Source organism: Podarcis muralis, chromosome 3 (assembly GCF_964188315.1).
Source record: "Podarcis muralis chromosome 3, rPodMur119.hap1.1, whole genome shotgun sequence".
Lineage (NCBI taxonomy): Eukaryota > Metazoa > Chordata > Lepidosauria > Squamata > Lacertidae > Podarcis > Podarcis muralis.
The window spans coordinates 65,269,519-65,286,412 of NC_135657.1; the positions used below are offsets into that span (position 1 = coordinate 65,269,519).

Consider the following 16,894-nt stretch of genomic DNA (forward strand, 5'->3'; position numbering starts at 1 on the left):
CTGTACTCTGGGCATTGGTCTTCAGGAGGCTGGTTACTATCCTAGCCAAGATAAACTGTAGTTTTAGGTGATCTAATGGTCCGACTCAGAATAACCTGTGTTTTCTGCTTTATATATGCCTGGCTTCAGTATGCTGATGACACCCAGCTCTATTTCTCTGTAACATAAGAATCAGGAGATGCTGTGCAATTCGTGAACCAGTGCCTGAACTCAATAATAACCTGGATGAGAGTCAATAAACTGAAAATGAATCTCAGCATGATGGTGGTCCTGTGAGTTAATGTCTCTTCTTGACGATCTTGCACTCCCTCCGACAAAACAGGTGCAGAGTTGGGCCATGCTTTTTATCAAGCATTTTCACTGGAGACCCAAGTGTCTTCAGTGTCTAGGAGTATCTTTTGTCAGCTTCAGCTGATATGCCAAATACAACCAACCCTAGACAAGGAAAGCTTGGCAAAAGTGGTGCATGCATTGGTAATCTCTAAACTTGATCCCTGTAATGCACTTTACCTGGGGCTGCCCTTGGCTTTGATCTGGAAGTTGTAGCCAGGACAAAGCACTATTGTATGGTTGCTCCCTGGGACAACTTAGCAACAAGATGGGTCCACCAAGAGCCAGCCTCAACTGTGACCCGAGCACATGCTCTTAGCTTTGCGGCACCAATTCTCTGAAATTCTCTTCCCTGGAAAAGTGAAGCAAGCACCAACACTCATATGTTTTCTTTGTTTGCTGGAAACTTCTCTTTTTCACCAAGCCTTCATGAATTAGGGCACAATTCAAACTCCCTTTGCATGGCTGGTGGTGGATTGGATGGAGATGTTCCTTCACCCAGCCTCTCTTCCTCCTCTCTCCACTCATGGAGTGATGCTAGTACATATTTAAACTCGTTGTTGCCAACTTAAATGGATGCCCCCAAGAGCCAGCCTAAACTATAGTTACCGGCCCTTTGAAAAGAGGATAATCATAACCAAGCCTGCAGTTATTTCCTAATATGGCACATATTTTTAATACTTTATACTTATATCATTTCTCCATTGGTGTTCTTGCTGAATGCAGATGGAATGTGTTTCCTCCTAGGAAATTAGACTCCAAATTTAGAATAAGCTCATGTTTCCTCTACTTAACAAAAGAAAATTGAAACGTAAAGCCTCATCAACTTTACTACTCATAATTGCACTGAAAATGAAATGTATTTGGCTCATATAAATTTGCTAGCAAATTGTACTTGCTAAAACCCTGGTGTGCAGTTTAGAGTCATAAATCCTCCCCATACCGAAAATGTTCATAAATTATGTGATTTCATTTAAGAGCCAAGCTCTGTCCATGGAATGTTTCAATTGTATTGAATTTACAGCTTTCAAGGAGCCTTTTTATTATCCTTAATTCTTTGCAATAAAAAGATCAGCAGGGATTCTTTGAATGGAATATCATTTGAAAATGGAAAGAAGTAAGAGATACAAGTGAGAGTCAATTCAGACAGAACCATAGTAACTCCAAAGCCTATCCCTATGAATTCCTGTTCCAAAACTAATCATGGAAGATCTGAATACTAACCTTATACCTTGCTGAGAAAACGTCCACTACCATCTTAAATTCATTCATCTTCCACTTAGAAAGTATGTTTTGCAGCTATCCTTATGTATCTCTTTGAATTTTAATAAATGTATTGACAAGAAAGCTGAATTCATACCAAAGCACAAAATCAAAGGACTACTCCATTTTTTCAGAAGACAGGCAGAAATAGCTTTTTGTGAACAGCAAGCACCTCTGTATTGGCAGAAGAGAAAATGCTTTGATTGTTATGTATTGAAGTTCTCACCCTGGCCAAAAGGAGTGTCGTGTATGTAGTTTTCACTCAGGTTCATGTCAGTTTCTTTAGGCGGGAAACCTTGGGTTGTTGTTGCTACAGTGTTGACAGCCGGCTGCCTATAAAAGCAGACTGGCTGAGCTGTTTGCTGTTCAGTTCTGTTCTGGCCTGTGGATAAACAAGAGGTGTTTGAAGAATCGCTGTGTCGTCTGATATGTTCACCCACAACTTAACATTGATAGCACACATGATGCAGCATTTTTGCATTCTTACAGTGCTATCTTACACATACATTTTGTACCTTCTTCCAGTTTTATGATAGCCTTCTTGAGATTATTATTATTATTATTATTATTATTATTATTGAATTTATATACTGCCTTATATCCGGAGATCTCAGGGTGGTTCACATAAAAAGATCACAGTATATGGAACCAGTACTGTACACCATATTCCAGGTGTGGTTGTAATAAAAGTGGTGGATAATTTTGATTCAGTTCACATTTAAAGGTGAACCTACTTAAGCTGCGCTTTCTGAAGCAATATGCAGCCATCTATTTTACACATAGTTCTTTGAAGGATGTGTACTCTGTTTCTAACTGAAGGATCCCTTGTTTGTTGTCAGGTTTTTGTTTTTTTAAACAAAGCAAATCAAATGATTCCCAACACAGCATGTGTAGGAGTTCTGCTACCATCCAAAAACCAGCAAAAAATTAGACATGCTTAAGTACATTAATTTTATTGGGCATGACCATGGATGTGTTGCCTTTGAAAGAAGACTTGTAGGACTATCCTTCACACATATTACACCATTGTTGATACAGGTTGGTACTACTGATAGAAGTTCAAGTTTTTGTTGTTAACATTTAAAAGCCCTAAACAGCTTGGGACCAGGATACCTAACAGATTGTCTCCCCCAGAACAGACTGAGTTGATATCTAAGACCATCTGAGAAGACCCTTGGCTATTACATGGTCAGCAAATTTTCACCTGGTGACAACACAGAAGTAGGCCTTCCCAGTGATAGCACTCGCTCTCATGAATTCCTTTCCTCTGGTAATGTGCAAGGCAGAAACAATAATGACCTTTAAACATCTCTTTAAAATGTATATGGTTACCCAAGTTTGCCTAGATTCTGGTTCCTAATTTTTAATTCTTTGTACTTTGATTAGTTTTATTTGTGATATATAGCTCTGTTTTGCTTTTATTTTGTTTGTTTTATCTAGTTTTAATGAAAATTTTACTGAATGTCATTCTTGTATTTATTGTTTTTATATAAACCACTTAGAGACTTTTATTATATTAAGTACAAATACTAAAATGCAAAGAAGGATGTGTTGACTGATCATCTGTTCAAGCACTAATTGAACCTAGGACAAAGAGCAAGCATTATTAGAAGAATACTCTCAAACTCTTTAATTAATGAGCTTATTGCAGGCAGACAAGATGTACAAGACCAAATGAGAACTGTGTGTGCTTTTTGGAATGTTTGTGGTTATTAAAGATAAATTCTGTACTTTATGAGTTCTGAGCCTTCAAACATTCTTATGCATTATCACTGCCACAGAAATTATAGCCTATAAAAGAGGAGTAGGATCATACATTAATTCTCTGTCTTGGACCACTCCTATCTTTCCTACAAAGAAAATAGCCCCTCCAACTTACGCTGACTGCTATTCTCAGAGGCAGAGCCCTTTGCCACGAGATCTTGATGTGATGACAGCAGCAACTGAAAAGGAGTTAAGAGTTCAGCCCAACTCCTTCAGAATTTGTTTTTCGTGGTCTCTCCTGGCTCTCTGGTGTACCAGGAAGCCAGGCAAATTCAGGCATATTTCTGTAGTACATATAGCCAAAGTGCTGACATTTATATTCTCATTCATTGCTTACATCCCAATGGAGACCTATGCATAATCATGCCCTGATATATTCAGTGTTCAGTGCATGTTGTAATTCAGGCATAGGCAAACTCCGGCCCTCCAGATGTTTTGGAACTACAGTTCCCATGATCCCTAACTAACAGGACCAGTGGTCAGGGATGATGGGAATTGTAGTCTCAAAACATCTGGAGGGCTGGTGTTTGCCTATGCCTGTTGTAATTGGTAGGTTAATCTCCACTTTTACTCAATAGGCTCAATGGTTTTCTCCCTCATATAAGGGTGCATAGGATCATAAGCATGAAGCCCAATCCTATTGTTATGTACTAAGCTTGGATCCTAGAACAATAGGCAGGTAGGATCCTAGAATGCAACAACCTGATTGGCCTGCAGGAGCAGCCCAATCAGACCCCAGGAGGAAGTTAATCAGCCTATTAGGCCAGTAGGATCCTAGAATGCAACAAGTGATTGGCCTGCAGGAGCAGCCCAATCAGGCTCCAGGAGGGAAGCAGAATCAGCCAGTCAGATGGGACTCTGTGTAAATAATGTATATAAAGTCTGAGGTTTTGGGGGGAATTCATTCACTGTTTTACGAGCTGTAATAAAGAGCATGAAATCACTACACAACTCCGAGTATATTTCACTTATGAATGTTTACTTGAAAATCTTGGCACTGGGCAGAAATCACATCATATCAACATCCACTGCAGACCTTAGCGGTGCTTTGTTTTAAAGCATGTCAGATTCCCCTGATCTGCATCAGGTCTAAGTCGGCTGCCAGGTGTCGGCCGAGGCAGAATGCTGCCTCACCCATTCTCATGAGGGAGGAGTCCCACTGTGTTCAACCTCAGGCCACTGTATCCTGTCAATACTTAACTGGGAGTAAGTCCCATTGAACTCAGGATTGCACCTACATTATGCTGCTGAAATGAAGAAAACTAACCAGAAATGGAAGCTAACCAGATTAAGCTAACCAGGAGTGAACTTTTAGCAAAAGGACTGTAAACTTGTAATTGTTCAGTTCCCAGTACCTCCTGGTAAGGCTGGAAAAGAGCCTGCCTGAAACTCTGGGGGAAAACTGCATGTCTGGGGATCACTAATTTCATCTGGAATAGACTTCCACATAAGACAGCTTCCTATATTCCTATCTTCCATTTCCTTCTGATGTAGCCGGCAATGGAAAAGATACTGAACCTAATCTCGGCGCTTACAAGTGCAGAACCTTACAGTCCAATCCAAACTGTGATCATAATGTCTTTCCAGAACACTAGAAGACATAATTTGGAGATAAAGTGCTGTGCAAGCTGTCCTCAAGCTAAATGAGTCATAAGGGGAAACAATTTTCCAAATTATAAGAAGTTTTAAAATGACAAAGCCACCTGAAAAAAGACATTTGCTTAATCGTAACCAGATCAAAATGAATTTCAGTGTCATGGGTTTAATCTGAAGCAAGGCTTTGGATCTGTCCTTTGTTCTTGATGTCAGCTATGCTCAAGGCAGGCCAGTTCAATCCTGGAGTGGGGGAAAAGGCATTTTAACATATAGCTGTCACAGCTTTTCAAATATAGGGCCCACCAATTTAAGTAAGTTTTTGGAACCTCTGCTTCTGTATAATTTTATGTGGTTTTCTGGTATTCTATAAACAATTCTTTTTATTCTCCCATGAGGTAACAGGAGCCTATGAAGCTGACTACCTTTGTGGTTGTTGTTGGCTTCTGTCTGTCTCGAAATACAAAGGAGTGAGCCTCTGGGGGTGAAGTTAAACCACTGAGTCAGCAGCACTGAAGTGACCTCCTCGGGGTGCGAGCCTGGGCAGTGTGTATGGAGGTCCTGGACTGCCCAAACAACAAGACCCTGTTCTCAGCCTCACTGATGCAATACATTTGGCATCAGCTTGGCTGCAGGAGTTGCCATTTTCAATGCCATCATTCAGGAGTTGCTAAAGACCAGTTACCATGGATCATGGGAGCTGTAGCTTAACAACCTATGTTGGGCTGTAGGTTAATCAACCTTGATTTAGTTCAACGCATGCTTTAACCTAATGGTTTTTGTTGTTTTTGTTGCATTTTTTACTTACCAAAAATGATTTCCCCCCTCTCTTAGTAAAAGGACTTAGGACTATATAGTTGTCAAAGGCAGGCTGATGCTCTTCATTACTTTAAAGAATACCTCACAAGCCCAGTCTAGGGAGCTGCCCATGATTAACTGCTTCTGCCAATCCATCAGTTTAATTGAGAACAGTTTATCTGTAACATTTACCTCAACTTGTGGGCTCCATTTATGTTTTTGCTGGCCTCTGCTCTCAAAACGCATTACTGAGGTTGTAATTACATCTCTTTGGATGGCATCCAGAGATATGAGACAGAAGATTGTGGTCACATTCTGCTAAAAACGCTACTAATAAGACCTCAGAGCCAGTTGACATGGTAGCCTTGTGCAATCTATAACACTCTTCCCTTAAGGTAGAATTCTAAGTGAGCTTCCTGTAAAGGTCCCTTGGACCATTATAATTCAGTAAGTCGATGTGAGACTTCCTACGTGGCTCAGATCCCAACTATAATAGCTATGATGGGACATTTGTGTACACATTTGCCTCTTTCACATATACAGTGGGAACATATAGAGTTTCACTTATAGAGTTCTATATTATTCTATATTATTATTATTATTATTATTATTATTATTATTATTCAATCAGAGTGGAGATGTGGTAGTGTATTTTGTTTACATGACAGGGAGCATGTGGGGCAAGGGAATGTGTGTGCCCACACACACACACACCTCATAGTGGCCTACTAATTTAAATAGTGTTTTTTCTGGCCTAGGTTGGATACCAAGTGTTAGCTGATAAGTGACAAATCTGCTTTAAAACAGGGCTGGGGAATATTCAGTGAAAATGAGTTTTCAAGTAACAAAGCAGTGAATACTTGGGGGGCTGCTGCCAGACGAAACTAGACTAGACCAAACTCCTACAGTACTCAATGTATTGTATTAGGATATCTCTAGCCCACTCTTTATCACAATGAATCTCAAGGCAGGGTACAACACAAATTACCCCCCCCCCCCAAAATCAATTAAGAGGTGCATGGACATACTGAAGGGAGAGGGGAACGGTTAATCATTAATATTATCTACACATAGTAAATTCCGGCACTCTGCTAGGATGGTTACACAAGCTCAAACTCAAAAATGCAGTTATTTGCAAAGTCTAAATCAGACAGGTCAGGAGGCCGTTTCCTGTCTAACCAGCTATCTGAAACTGCTGATGTTAGCTACAGGTCAGAAGGTCGTTCCCTGCCTAGCCAAAAACTGCTGTCAACTAAAAACCACTAGCAAGATGTTTCCTGCTTTGCTTCTGCTTTAAGTAATGCTTAGCTAGCAAAAGAAGACACGTGTACAAGGAGGTGGGAGGGGGTGCTTACTGAGCAGACAAAATGCTTAACCAGCAGAGGAAGTGCTTAGCTAGCAGCCTTAGCCAGCAAATATAGATGTGCCATATAAGGAATAAGTTGAAAACTTGCCAGCTGATTGGGGAAGTTTTGGGGGGAGGTCTGGGAGGTGGGTAAATACTCTAAAGTATAAGAAGGCTTGCAGATGCGTATTGCTTTACAGTCAGATTTCAGAAACTATATTCTGCTGGCTGTCTCTGTGCACAGATTTGCAATAAAACTCTTTTCTCCAAAGAAGAAACTTTCCTGGAATTTTTTTATTCTCTTCTCGGTCCTGGGGACGCGGGTAAGCAATCCTCTGGCAAAGTAAAGGGCCTAAGCCTACAGCTTGGTGCGTTGGCCGGGAATTGCCCCACCCCAGGGGGGGCCGGGAAGAGCCAGGCTCGACCAGGTGAACAGCTCGGACCGGAGGTTGCAGGCTTCAGCGCGCACCCTACAGATTCGTGGGGGAAACCGGCCACACCGCTCCTGAGTAGGGACCTCGGTCGAGGGAGGAAAGAGGACTGGCCAGGAGGGAATCCGCAGCGGAAAACGGTAAGCCCAAGGGAAAGGGCGTGGGCCCCCAAGGAAAAGGGGGGGCGAGGTCTGATCAAGCCTCACCTGGTTGTGCAGAGGGCCGCCAGTAAGGTTGGGTATAAGGGAAACAGAGGGGAGAACTGGCTGATTGCAGTAGTGTGCCGCCAGTAAGGTTGGGTAAAAGGGAAACAGAGGGAAAATTATTTTGATGTGTTTGGTGTGTTACATGTTGGAATTATATTGGTGTGTTTTGTATGTTGTGTGGTGCATGTCAAGATACTCTAGTGACTGAATTGTCAAGTGTGGGTCGGGGCTCAGCGTTCCCCTTGGCCGAGCGATTGCAGGGTTGTGCATTTTCTGTCAGGGAGACCTCGGCAGATCACAATCTGTATCGTGTGGAGTGTGAAAGAATTTACAATCGGATTAGGTGCAGAGTATCTGAAAAATGGGGTCTGGGGCAAGCCAATGTAGCCCTCTGGAATGTTTTTTAAAGAACTGGAAAGCGGCCACAAAGCATGATGATTGGGGAATCAAATTGCGAAAACAGAGAATGAGGACATTATGTGAAGTTGACTGGCCCGCACAAACTAATTGGCCATCAGGAGGAAGCTTTGATTTGCAACTAATCAGCCCATTATATCAGAACATATTGAATGTCCACCCCGACCAAATCCCTTACATTTCTACTTGGAAAATCAATGTAGAGAAGAATCCACCGTGGTTGAAAGCCTGCCAAGGCGACGCCCCACGAAATACAATTTGTACAGTTCGACCGGCAGGGAAGGCAGAAAAGCCCCCGGTGATACAAGATCCAGAAGATGAGGAGGGGGGAATCACCAAACCGCCACCACCCTATGCTCCACCAACTGCCCCTCTAGCAATTCCCCCAGGCCCAGGTCCCCAAGCACCGGGAGGAGCTAGCCCCCAGCCTGAACCCCCCAAGGCTGATGAATCAGAAGAGGAAGAAGAGGATGATGAGGAATTTGTAAAGGGATTGGTTGAGTTAGCAAAGAAGGGAAGAGAGTGGACTCAGTATCAGTCTTTGAGATTGCAACAGTATGTACAACCCTATGCGGAAAAAGTGGATGTTAGCCCCCACGTGTTGGCTGCAGCAGGATGCTCCTCAACACAAGGGAAGAAATGGCAGAAGGAATGGATAGAAGCAGCAACCAGGGCAGCCTTCCATAAGTCCCATGAGGCACAGAAAAAGGGTGGGGTCGGAGTAATGCCCCTCCGAAGGGTTTATGACCCACCGGGACCTCCAGGGCCTGGTGGGGCGGAGGCACCACGGACCTACACGGTCCAGCATATACCCTTTTCAAGTGCAGATGTTTGTAATTGGAGAAATCAAAATCCTTCCTTTGAGGAGAACCCAGCTAAAATTATAAAATTGTTTGAAGGGATTTTTAAAACCTATAATCCCACTTTTGATGATGTGCAGTATTTGATGGATGCGCTGCTAACCACAGAAGAAACTAGGCGAATCCATGTTGAAGCTCGAGTACACATGAGAGCACAGGGAACACCGGATCCAGACATTATAATAGGATACCCTGATAGTACACCGAATTGGAATTATCAGACTGCTGATGGCCAGAAAACCCTCACTACCTACCGCCAGAACGTGTTAAATGGTATGAGGAGGGCAGCCAGGAAACCCACCAACTTTGTGAAGGTCAGAGAGGTAGTGCAGGGGAATGAAGAGGCCCCAGGGGCTTACCTGGAACGCCTGAAGGAAGCCTACCGTCAGTATACTCCTGTAGACCCAGATGAGGCTGCCAACGCCCTTATTGTAAAGGCTGCTTTTGTAGCTCAGGCAGCGCCCGATGTCCGCCGAAAAATTCAAAAACACGAGGGGTTCATAGGCCACACCCTTGAGTGGATGTTAGAACTGGCTCAAACCACTTACAATCAGAGGGAAGAAGAGGAACAAAAGAAAAAGGAGAAGTATCAAGCAAAGAAGTTGATGGCATTACAGGCCACCGCACCCATCCCTCAGAAAAGAGGAAGTGCCCGGGGAGGAGGGCAAGGCCGCCTGGGGAGGAATCAGTGCGCCATCTGCCGGCAGGAAGGGCACTGGAAAGGAGAATGCCCACAGGCCCACTTAGGAGGGAGAGGACGAGGAGAACGAGCCCCAGGCCCAACCCCCAGGGGACCTGGACAGGAACTGAGACCTTGGTCATCGACAAATGCCAGCAGGGGTAGAGGACGTGGACAGGGACCTCCCTGGTACCCCTCAGCCCAAAGGCAGCCCGGCATGATGAGCCTGAAGGAGGAGGAAGAATACTAGGACAGACCGGGCCCAGCTGCTTTAGGTTCCCGTGAGCCCATGGTCAAAATACAAACAGGGAACCAAACTATCCCCTTTATGGTTGACACAGGAGCCGCCCACTCTGTTTTGCCCATGCCAGTGTCCAAGCCCACCAAGCAAACAATTAACATAATAGGAGCCACAGGGAAATCACAAAGAGCCCCCTTCTTGCAATCTGTTGCCTGTCGCCTGGGCGGCCAAGTAGTCCAACACAAGTTTTTATATATACCAGAGTGTCCCATCCCATTATTGGGCCGAGACCTGCTATCAAAATTGCAAGCCCAGATTTCCTTTCAACCGACAGGAGAAGTGACAATGACTACAGGGCAAGCAGGCGAGTTCTCCTTAGAGGTACCCTTAAGGGAACACTGGCGCTTAATGATGGTAAAAGAAGAGGAGGGGATTATCCCAGAAGACCTCCTGCAAAAGGTTAACCCTGGTGTATGGGCAGAAGGCAACCCGCCCGGAATGGCAAAGAACATCCCACCTATAATAGTCAAGCCCAAACCGTTCGCCAACCCTGTGGCTGTGAACCAGTACCCTATCCCCCGGCGAGCTGCAGAAGGAGTATGGGTACATTTGGAACGGTTACTTCGCCATGGCATCCTGAGGCAGTGTCAATCTCAGTGGAACACCCCACTCTTGCCGGTGAAGAAGGAAGATAACTCGTATCGCCCGGTCCAAGACCTTAGATTAGTTAACCAAGCCGTGGAAACCCTCCACCCCAATGTGCCCAATCCTTACACGCTGTTGAGTTTAATACCTCCTACTGCCTGCTATTTCACGGTACTGGACTTGAAGGATGCATTCTTCTGCTGCCGTCTGGCAGAGGAAAGTCAGCCCCTGTTTGCATTTCAATGGATGGATCCAGGAACAGGCACCAAGGTGCAATATACGTGGACAAGGCTTCCACAAGGCTTCAAGAATTCTCCAACCCTTTTTGGGGTTGCATTGGCCTCGGACCTGTCTAGCTTCCCCACCAGCCCACACAGGATTCTGTTGCAGTACGCAGATGACCTTCTTTTGGCCTGTTCAGACGAGGACACGTGTATGGAAGCCACCAAGGACTTGTTAAATCATCTGGCTGAAGCAGGATACCGAGTATCTAAGAAAAAGGCCCAAATATGCCAACCCATCGTAAAATACCTTGGATTTGATATATCCCATCAGCGACGGACCCTAAGGGAAGAAAGGAAGCAAGCCATCATCCAGATTCCAGAGCCAAAGAATCGCAGGGAACTTCGTGGTTTTTTGGGCTCGGCAGGATTCTGTAGAATATGGATACCAAACTACAGCACAATTGCCAAGCCTCTGCATGAATCAACCAGAGGAACTGAAAAGGACCCCTTTGTGTGGAAGGAAGAGCAACAACAGGCCTTCAAGGATCTGAAAAGGGCATTGCAGCAGGCACCAGCGCTGGGCATCCCAAATCCTGAAAAGCCTTTCTCCCTGTTTGTGGATGAAGACCAGGGAACAGCAAAGGGAGTGCTATGCCAAAAATTGGGAAGTTGGCAGCAGCCCGTGGCATACCTATCTGAGCGCCTGACGCCTACAGAACAAGGCTTACCGCCGTGCATGAGAGCAGTTGTGGCAGTAGCCACCCTATTGAACAAAGCAGACAAATTTACTTTTGGCCAAGACACTGTTTGTGTGACCCCGCATGCAGTCCCAGCTCTGCTTGACATGAAGGGCACCTATTTCCTCTCCCAAGCAAAAATGAGAAAGTGCCAGATGTTATTGTTGCACCCACGTTTGAAGTTCCAGGTCACCACCGCCCTCAACCCAGCTACCCTGTTGCCGGTAGGAGAAGGTGAGGAGCAGACGCACGACTGCATTGAAGTAATGGACGAAGTATATTCCAGCAGGCCTGATCTCAAAGACGAAGCAGACCCCCACTGGCTTTCATGGTTTGTGGATGGAAGCAGCTTTGTCGAGGCTGGGCAGCGAAAAGCAGGCTATGCAGTGGTAGCCCTGGACGACCAGGTGGTCGAAGCAAAGTCACTCCCGCCTGGAACATCGGCCCAGCTGGCAGAACTAACTGCACTTACCAGAGCCCTGAGCCTGGCAAAGGGACAGAAGATAAACATCTATACTGATTCTAAGTATGCATTCCTGACCTTACACGCCCATGGAGCCTTATGGAAAGAGAGAGGTTTGCTTACCTCCAGAGGAAGCCAGGTGGCCCACCCACAAGCCTTGTTGAACCTTCTGGATGCTGTATGGGAGCCCGAAGCAGTAGCGGTTATCCATTGTTATGGACACACAACTGGACCAGGGGAAGTGGCCAGAGGAAATCGATTGGCAGACAAAGTGGCCAAGGAAGCAGCCCGGGAACTGGCCCCAGCTCCAATCATTGGAGCACTGGTCCCAGAAGAGATTTTAAGCACCGCTGACAAGCCAGCTTACACGAAGCAGGAAAGGGACACTGCAGACGCCCAGGAACTGACATTGACCAAAGAAGGATGGTACCTTACCCCTGATGACAGGATATGGATTCCAGAGTCTCTTTCGCGGCAAATAATTCAGAGGTACCATGATTCAACCCACATAGGACCCGATGCTACAACCAAGCAGCTGGAAAAATGCTTCTATATAGCCCACCTCTACCAACTGGCAGCCCAGATTTCCAGGAAATGCCTGCTGTGTCAAAAGAATAATCCCAGAGCCGGACCACTGGCTCCCCCAGGGATTCAGCACAGTGGAACGGCACCTATGGAAGATCTTGTCGTGGACTTTACTGAATTACCCCGTTGTGGACTGCACCGCTACCTGCTGGTAGCAGTGTGCACCTACACCGGATGGGTCGAAGCATGGCCCACAAAGACTGAAAAGGCATTTGAAGTAACCAGGTGCCTGCTTAGGGAAATCATCCCTCGCTATGGATTGCCAAGGTCCATAGGATCTGATAATGGACCAGCATTTGTTCATGCAGTCCTACAGGGGCTGGCAAAAGCGCTCCAGATCAACTGGAAGCTGCATACTGCTTATAGACCCCAGAGTTCTGGAAAAGTAGAGAGAATGAACAGAACTCTAAAGAATCAGCTGTCCAAGCTGACACAGGAAACCGGGTCTAATTGGGTGGCCATGTTGCCCTTGGCATTACTCAGGGTCCGCAGTCTTCCGTCAAAACGGACCCACTTGTCACCTTTTGAAGTTCTGTTTGGGAGACCAGTCCCATATGTTAGAATGTTAAATCCGTATGTTAGCCAAGATGTGCAACTGAATAATTATGTACAGTCACTCTCCCGAGTTCTTTCTTATCTCAACAGGTGGACCCAGGCTCGCACCCCATGTGTGTTAACTGAACCGTTCCATCAGTTCGAGCCAGGTGACGAAGTGTGGGTGAAAGACTGGCAGCGAGCCCCCCTACAGCCCTGCTGGAGGGGACCATACACCGTGCTACTCTCTACTCCTACTGCTGTGAAGGTTGCCGGCATCACCCCGTGGGTCCACCATACTCGAGTGAAGAAAGCCATCTCGGATTGGACAGTAACTCCAGATCCAGAGAACTCCCTTCGGCTGACCATCTCCAGACGCCTGGCAGACGACCGCTCTGCTGATATCACACCGGAAGCTGATATCTCAACGCACAGCTGAAGAATTGGATGGGAAGGGCGCCCGCGGGCAGCGTCCCCAACTCCGTGCCGGGACTAATCCAGGAAGTTCACCAGGACATTTAATATTTCCATAAGGACTTTCTCTTTTCTTTTTGTTATCTGCTCTATGTCCCACAGCCCTGACCCCACTGAGCCATACCGCCCTTATTGGCCTGCTAGCCTCTGCTACGACTGGTTCGTCTTGCCGGTGGTAAGAGATGGCGTGCTCTTTGGCTATTGGAAACTGGGGATTGATGAGATAGCCGTATTGAAACACCCCACTGCCCCGTTGTGGCTCCTCTCCCACACCACTGTCCAGCAAGCGTGGATAGTGCTCATACGGGAAGTTGCAGAGACGCTCGAAATCTATCGAGTTCTGGACCGCTTTTGCTGTTGTGGGAGGGTAATCAACTGTTATCTGGGAGGTAGAGCATTGTACCAACCTCATTTGATAGACCAGGTCCTACTCTTAATCCAGGCGATAGATGGGACGGAACCTATCTTAATGCAAGTATTGCAGGGGTGGGAGCCTTAACCAGGTGTGCATTGAAATTGCTAAACAAGTGGTTCAATCCACCCATCAGGGTTAGCAGAAAAGTTGACCCACGTAGTGGGAGCATCAGCTCACCAGTGGACTCTCATCCTTGAGGCTCAACAGATAGTCGGGCACAAATATCAGTGAGCTCTTCAACAATGAGCACACCCCCTGAATATTGGTGGGAGGAACCCTGGAGATATTGGTTTTGGTGGATAGGGGTTATCTCAACCGCTCTTGTCATATGGATGTGTGTTTTCTTTTGCTGGCATGAGCGTCACCGATTTTGTGGGAGGGAACAACCAGCCCCCATCCCCTTGACCCTTCTGGTACTAGCCCTACTTGGGTTGGGTCTGGGAGATGACTCACATATACGGAAAACCGGCCGGTCAGAGCCCTATCATCAGATTTGGAGTAATAATACCTATGTTAGAGATATAGATCGTTTCTCTTCTATGCTTAATCTTTCTGAATGTTGGGTTTGTATGCATATCCCTCCTCAATTTAAGAAGCCTGGCATACTACTGCATAGTATTCCAATAAATGAGTCATTTAGAATTAGTAATCTTATGTCAGATGGTCGCACCTATTCACCCCCAGTGTTTCTGTCACTCATGGAACAGGCACCTCGTTGTCTCCGTTTCAATCATAACAGCAGCAATTTTTTAGGTCACTATCCATATTGCAATTGGACTTATGAGTATATTAATGGATCTTCCTGCTTCCAAAAAGGTACTTCCATTTATGATGCTATGTGTGTCGATTTTTATACTTGGTTTACCTGGATGACGGCGCGCAGCAGATCTAACTGCCTGCTCCAGTCTGATTTGTGGTTGCTCTGCGGCACAAGAGCCTACAAAGAAATCCCCTCTGCCTTTTCTGGAACCTGTACTTTAGGAGTAGTCGTACCCCTGGTGTATAAGATGGATAAGCTCCCAACAGTCCGTCTGCGTAACAAAAGGGACGCAAAATCACCTATTAACCAGTATACCGGCACAGCCATCTCTAGGTCCCTTCTACCCCCTTTGGGTGTAGCCATGAATTACCGGGATCTGCATAGATTGGCAAACTGGACCGAGGCTTTGTTTAACTCCACCATCTCGGCCTTAAAGGCAATTAATAAGGAAATGTCAGAGATAAGGGAGGTAGTCCTTCAAAATCGTTACGCTTTGGATGTAGTCCTTGCCTCTAAGGGCGGAGTTTGTGCCTTAATTCATTCCCATTGCTGCATGTACATTTCAGACCAGTCAGCAAATATTTCAGCCACCATCAACCACATGGAAACAATGATAGCTGAAAACCCGCTGAAAGCCACAGGGAGTGATGCATGGGGTTGGATGTATTCCTGGCTCCCTGATGGCAGTTGGCTCAGGAATGTTATAGTATTATTAGCAGGACCGCTATTAATCCTTTTGCTTCTTTGCCTCTGTATCCCCTGCTTATTGCAATGCTTGCAGCAAATGATGCAAAGACTCCTGTCACGGAAGCTAGGACCCACAGTCATCGCTGTGATGAGGGAGTATAGGCCCATACCCCAGAACGAACCTAAGTATTAGGTTGTTCAGAAGAAGAGGAGGGAGTGAAGGGAGAGGGGAACGGTTAATCATTAATATTATCTACACATAGTAAATTCCGGCACTCTGCTAGGATGGTTACACAAGCTCAAACTCAAAAATGCAGTTATTTGCAAAGTCTAAATCAGACAGGTCAGGAGGCCGTTTCCTGTCTAACCAGCTATCTGAAACTGCTGATGTTAGCTACAGGTCAGAAGGTCGTTCCCTGCCTAGCCAAAAACTGCTGTCAACTAAAAACCACTAGCAAGATGTTTCCTGCTTTGCTTCTGCTTTAAGTAATGCTTAGCTAGCAAAAGAAGACACGTGTACAAGGAGGTGGGAGGGGGTGCTTACTGAGCAGACAAAATGCTTAACCAGCAGAGGAAGTGCTTAGCTAGCAGCCTTAGCCAGCAAATATAGATGTGCCATATAAGGAATAAGTTGAAAACTTGCCAGCTGATTGGGGAAGTTTTGGGGGGAGGTCTGGGAGGTGGGTAAATACTCTAAAGTATAAGAAGGCTTGCAGATGCGTATTGCTTTACAGTCAGATTTCAGAAACTATATTCTGCTGGCTGTCTCTGTGCACAGATTTGCAATAAAACTCTTTTCTCCAAAGAAGAAACTTTCCTGGAATTTTTTTATTCTCTTCTCGGTCCTGGGGACGCGGGTAAGCAATCCTCTGGCAAAGTAAAGGGCCTAAGCCTACAATACCTCTTGTTAAGTCAACCTGTCAGCCACCATCCTTGTACATTCATTCATTGGTAAAACTTGAAAATTGTGCTTAAGCATGGATTCTATCAAACAGTTAGCAACAAGGGGTTCCAGGTATTTTGAGAAGGGTGAGCATGCTTTCAAAGTTGGCCCCAAGCACTTACTGTACTTTTCCATGTATAAGACTATGTTTTTTTACTCTAAAATAACGTTCAAAATCTGGGCTCGTCTTATACATGGATAGTATCTCCCCCCATTTCTTAAATTGGAGTCCCCCAAAATAGGTGGTGTCTTATACATGGGGGGGGGTCTTATAGACGGAAAAATCTCATCATAAAGATTTAGTAGGAGTTGAGATTTTAGATACATGCACAGGCAGGGCCAGCCCAAAACATTTTGAGGCCTGAAAGATGGTGCTTCTACACACAGCAGCCAGACTGGTAATTGAGTCTTGCTTCTTCCACTGCACCTGAGGCAACCTGACTAGTTTAAGGGACCCTTTAGCCACAGACGACTCTGTCCTCCAAGGGAGAGAGAAATAA

General features: G+C 45.5%; 1 protein-coding gene across 1 annotated transcript; it reads left to right on the top strand.

The window, feature by feature from the left end:
* The first annotated feature begins 13,553 nt into the window (after positions 1-13,553).
* LOC144327266 (syncytin-1-like) lies at positions 13,554-16,274 on the top strand. Its single transcript, XM_077926021.1, has one exon. The coding sequence runs from the start codon at positions 14,247-14,249 to the stop codon at positions 15,642-15,644; it is 1,398 nt and encodes a 465-aa protein (XP_077782147.1). The 5' UTR covers positions 13,554-14,246; the 3' UTR covers positions 15,645-16,274.
* The last annotated feature ends 620 nt before the right edge of the window (positions 16,275-16,894 follow it).

Coding starts and splice junctions, on each gene's coding strand:
- LOC144327266 (XM_077926021.1), top strand. CDS start 14,247: ATGAGCACACCCCCTGAATATTGGTGGGAGGAACCCTGGAGATATTGG.